Below are 4,056 nucleotides of genomic sequence, written 5' to 3'. Positions count from 1 at the left end.
TCCCGCTGCAGCTCCTGTGCCCACGCCTGTGCCGCATGGCCTGCTTCCCGCACACCCGTGTCCCAGCGCGTGGACAGCGGCCCGCAGGCTGCATGCTGCTCAGTGTCAACGTGGTCAGAGAGCCACTCCCATGGAGACCCCTCACTCCTGACAGGCCTTTCCCGGCGGCCCTGGTGGCAGGTGTATGTGTATGTCACGGGAACTAAATAAGATGACGTTGCTTCTCATATCACCGCAACCTGAATGTGTGTTCATATTTTTTGTTAAGTTTTAGCCAAAATGTTCAAGATCCCAACAAACTTTATTTTCTGAACCTGCCTCCTCTCTGTTGTGTGTCTTTTATTGAAGCAGCGAGGGAAGGAGGCGGCCGGGAGGGAGACGGCGGGGCCTCCCGTAACTGCTGTGTTCTCGCCCAGACAGCGGCCTCACCCAGGGACACGGCCCGTGGGGGGTGCGGGGGGGTTCCCTTCTGAAAAGAGGAGTCCCTGTTGTCTCCCGCCACCCAGAGCTACCCCGCAGAAGGGTCTGGCAAAAGCGACCTTAGGCTGAGGCTGGCCGCCCTGCTGCACCGAGTGCTCCCCTGCCCCCTCACAGTGAGGCCTCCTCACGTTGGCCAGCCGGCCGGGCCCCAGTTTGGCCCCACGGTGCCATCCTGGAGGTGGCCATTGTGCACCCAACCCACAGGCCCAGGAGGGTGGTGGGGGCTCAACATTGCACACGCGGGAGGCGGAGGCCTCCGGAAGGGGAGGAGCGGCTGTGGGGCCGCGGCCCAGGGAAGGGGCTCTGCCTGACGGGCCGCCGCCTGGCCGTCTGCCCCGGGAGGCGTTGCCGGAGATGCACGTTAGGGTCCTCCCTGTGCCAGGGACACGCCAGGCCCTTTGGCTTAATCAGTGTTTCCTCTGAGAAGGAAAAGAAACCCTCAACGTCTTCGCACGCTGTCCTTCAGAATTTACTTAACTCCTTAAAAAGCTTCGAAAACAAAGCCGGGAGCTGAATTTTATGGGAAGGGGAAAATGGCTGATTCCAAGTGAAAGGAAACTCCCACTGCTGCCTCTCGAGAAGCCCCAAACGAGAGTGGGCTGAGCCCCCACGAGCCCCTCCCCTGGGGTCAGTCGGAGTTGAGGGTGAGGCACACGCCCTGCAGCACCCAGTGGGAGATGTGCCTTGTGGTGAAGAGGTCGGCCTCGAAGACCAGGCCCACGCCCATGGCGTTCCTCCTGGTGGAGGTGGTGTAGACGGGCGTCCGGAAGGTGTTCTGCAAAGGAGAGGCATGCGGGGTCGGGGGAGCCCATCACCGGGGGTGGGGGCAGGGGGCCTCGGCCTCGGGGCTCTGCAGCGGGCCATCCTGCGAGACGCATCTAAGCCAGCACGTGGCCGGGCTTTGAGGGCGGTCCTGCCCTAACTTAGCCCCAGATTAACGTGGACACGCGTGTTTGGAGGAGACCTGGGCCAGCGAAGCAGGCGGCGGCTGCTCGCACCAGCTGGACTGACCCAGCACTGCCGCAGACTCCCCGGGAGCCCGCAGTCCCTCCTGAGACGCCTGCCCCACCCAAGTCTGCGTGCACGCGTGTGCTCACGTGCGTTTTCCTGGGCAGTGGCTCCACGCGGGTATCATGCCTCACGGGCTTCCCCTCCCAGGAAAGGGTAGGCTGCCTGGCCTGTGCCTGCCACCGGGGGTAGGGGGTGGGGTGGAGTGCGGGCGGCCGCCCACCTGCAGTTTGAGGCGGTGGGCCTCGATGGGGATGATCTTCAGGATGGGCAGGTCCACCACCAGCACCTTGGGCTTGCTCTTGACCAGACAGCCTCTCTCTAGGTCCCAGTCCGCGCCTTCCAGGTACAGTCCTGACACAAAGCACCCTAGGGAGGCAGGAAGGGACCGTCACGCAGAGGCACAGGCATGTGTGTCGCACAGACGGGGAGCGTGCCCGAGCCTTCACCACGAGTCCCCTCGGAGCTGAGGGAAACGCCCCTGACGCAGACACTGGGCCCGGAGGGAGACAGCGGTGTCAGCTGCACCGCAGGCCGGGACCCGAGTCGGAGGCAGGCGACGCCCAGCCGAATGCGACGGTCCTGTCTAGCCCATCCGCTCTGGCCCGACCTCAGGGTTTGCAGGGAGGTCACTCGGTGACCCATCCTCTGAAAGGTCTGACGCTGACTGGGGAGTCCACTCCACACAGAAGGAAAGGTGAGCGCGTCCAGGTCTCCCCGACATCACCCAGGACTCGACAGAGACCCTGGCGGAGAAGCGATGTGCCCTGGGCGTGTCCCCCCACACGGCCCGGCCCGCTGCTCCTCCCTCAGAATCGGAGGCGGCACCACGCAGGGACCCCACAGAGACTGCTGCACCTTGTCCTGCCCGCTCAGTCACTTCGTCTGCGTCCTGGAACTTGGTCACTTGCGTGAACAGGGTGGAGCGGTCCAGGGGCCAGCCGTTCCGCCGGCAGGTGGCCTGCACCAGGGCCGTGAGGTAGGATTCCGGGACGTGCAGCCCCGAGAGCCACATCACGTTGGGCTCGCTTTCCACGACCTGCAGAGCAGAGGGGCAGCTGCGTCAGATGTTGGTCAAAGCTGGCGGACCCTGCGCTCACGGTAAAGACACCGTTCACGTTGGGGCCGGAAGATGGTGATAGGGCCCTGGCAGCCCGTTCGGGAAAAGCAAGCTGCACCACCAAATGCAGAGGAAGCACAGATTCAGAAATCCTATATAAGAAAGAGCTAATATGCTAATTAGACCCAACAGCAGAACGACCATCCAGACGACCGTCCAGACAACCTTCTGGATGAAGCCAGGCTGCGAGGGCCGGCCGAGGCAGCCGGGCTGAGCCCCTTGCACAAATTCCGTGCCTTGGGCCTCTAGTAAAACAATAAGACCACAGAAGTGCAGGTCTTCTCCAGGGAATGTGTCATGCCTCGGAGTAAAGGACACAAACCGGGAGCCATAAGGACAAGACAGACCTATCTGACACCACAGAAATGCAGAGCTGTCCTCGGGAAGAAACACCACGAACCAAAGTCTGAGGGCACGTGGCAGGGAAGGGTCCGTTTCCTTGATGTGCTAAGAACCCTTACAAATCAAGTTCCAAAGATGGAGGATTGGATAAAAGTGAAACCAAAATACAAAAAGACAATTCAGTCCTGGCTGGTTTGGCTCAGTGGATAGAGCCTGTGAACTGAAGGGTCCCGGGTTCAATTCCTGGTCAGGGCACATGCCCAGTTTGCAGGCTCGATCCCTAGTGGGGGTTGTGCAGGAGGCAGCCTATCCATGATTCTCATCATTGATGTTTCTCTCTCTCTCCCCCTCTCCCTCCCTCTCTGAAGTCAATAAAAAATATTTTTTAAAAGGCAATTCACAGAGGAAGTACCACAAACTGTGAGATATACCCAGCCTCCCCCTAACCAAACACATGCACATCCGGACAATCACGTCAGTTTACCGGCCGGGGACAAGACGCGCGAACATTCACACCAGCACCGCGGAGAGCACTCTTGGCCGCCTGCTCCCGACCTCCCCTCCTCCGGGCAAGCGTCAGGGGTTAAAGTGCACGGACTCGGGCCTCGTAGGCATGTGCGGGGAGCAGGCTTGAGTGAGCACCAGGACACGGGCCAGGCTGTCGCCTGTGCCGGCAAAGGGAAACCCCGGTGACCACTTGGATGTCCAGCACGGGGAGGCCCCGGGTGCCCGTACAGTGGGCACCCCCAGAGGAGTGAGGCGGGTCTAGAGGGACTTAGATGGATAGGTGCTGAGACAGACTCTCCAGGGAGTAGGCCGAGCTGTGCCAGCGCCTTCAAGGTCTTCAAACAGGAAAAGGAAGAGACACAGATGTGCGGGCAGAGCACCGTCAGCTGCTGGCAGGGTCAGCACCGGGGCGGGTGGGGCGGGGTCCGCAGGGCACCAGCACCCCCTCACCCAGGACGTGTATTGGCTGAAGCGCCGCAGGAAGTAGAGCATCCAGTTCCCGAGGGACTTCAGGGTGTCGGGGGCCAGCTTCCTCCAGATGTGAGGGATGTTCCCGATGAACAGCGACCTGGCCACGTCGTCCAGCTCGCTGCTCATGC

General features: G+C 61.5%; 2 protein-coding genes across 2 annotated transcripts in view; one reads left to right on the top strand and one right to left on the bottom strand.

Moving 5' to 3' along the window:
• The window catches only part of CCDC92 (coiled-coil domain containing 92), a 2,353-nt gene extending 2,147 nt beyond the window's left edge, over window positions 1-206 (top strand). The window contains exon 4 of the mRNA XM_006768787.2: window positions 12-206. Within this exon, the coding sequence (XP_006768850.1) occupies window positions 12-206 (195 nt within the window). The remainder of the gene's footprint in view (window positions 1-11) is intronic.
• A 725-nt stretch (window positions 207-931) lies between these two features.
• DNAH10 (dynein, axonemal, heavy chain 10) overlaps window positions 932-4,056 on the bottom strand; it is a 66,509-nt gene continuing 63,384 nt past the window's right edge. The window contains exons 77-80 of the mRNA XM_006768786.2: window positions 3,908-4,049; window positions 2,347-2,527; window positions 1,712-1,857; window positions 932-1,255 (exon numbers count right to left, since the gene is read on the bottom strand). Of these exons, the coding sequence (XP_006768849.1) occupies window positions 1,109-1,255; window positions 1,712-1,857; window positions 2,347-2,527; window positions 3,908-4,049 (616 nt within the window). The 3' untranslated portion in view covers window positions 932-1,108. The remainder of the gene's footprint in view (window positions 1,256-1,711; window positions 1,858-2,346; window positions 2,528-3,907; window positions 4,050-4,056) is intronic.

This window comes from Myotis davidii, unplaced genomic scaffold (genome assembly GCF_000327345.1).
Source record: "Myotis davidii unplaced genomic scaffold, ASM32734v1 scaffold43, whole genome shotgun sequence".
Classification (NCBI taxonomy): domain Eukaryota; kingdom Metazoa; phylum Chordata; class Mammalia; order Chiroptera; family Vespertilionidae; genus Myotis; species Myotis davidii.
This window is presented reverse-complemented; position numbering and strand designations above follow the sequence as displayed.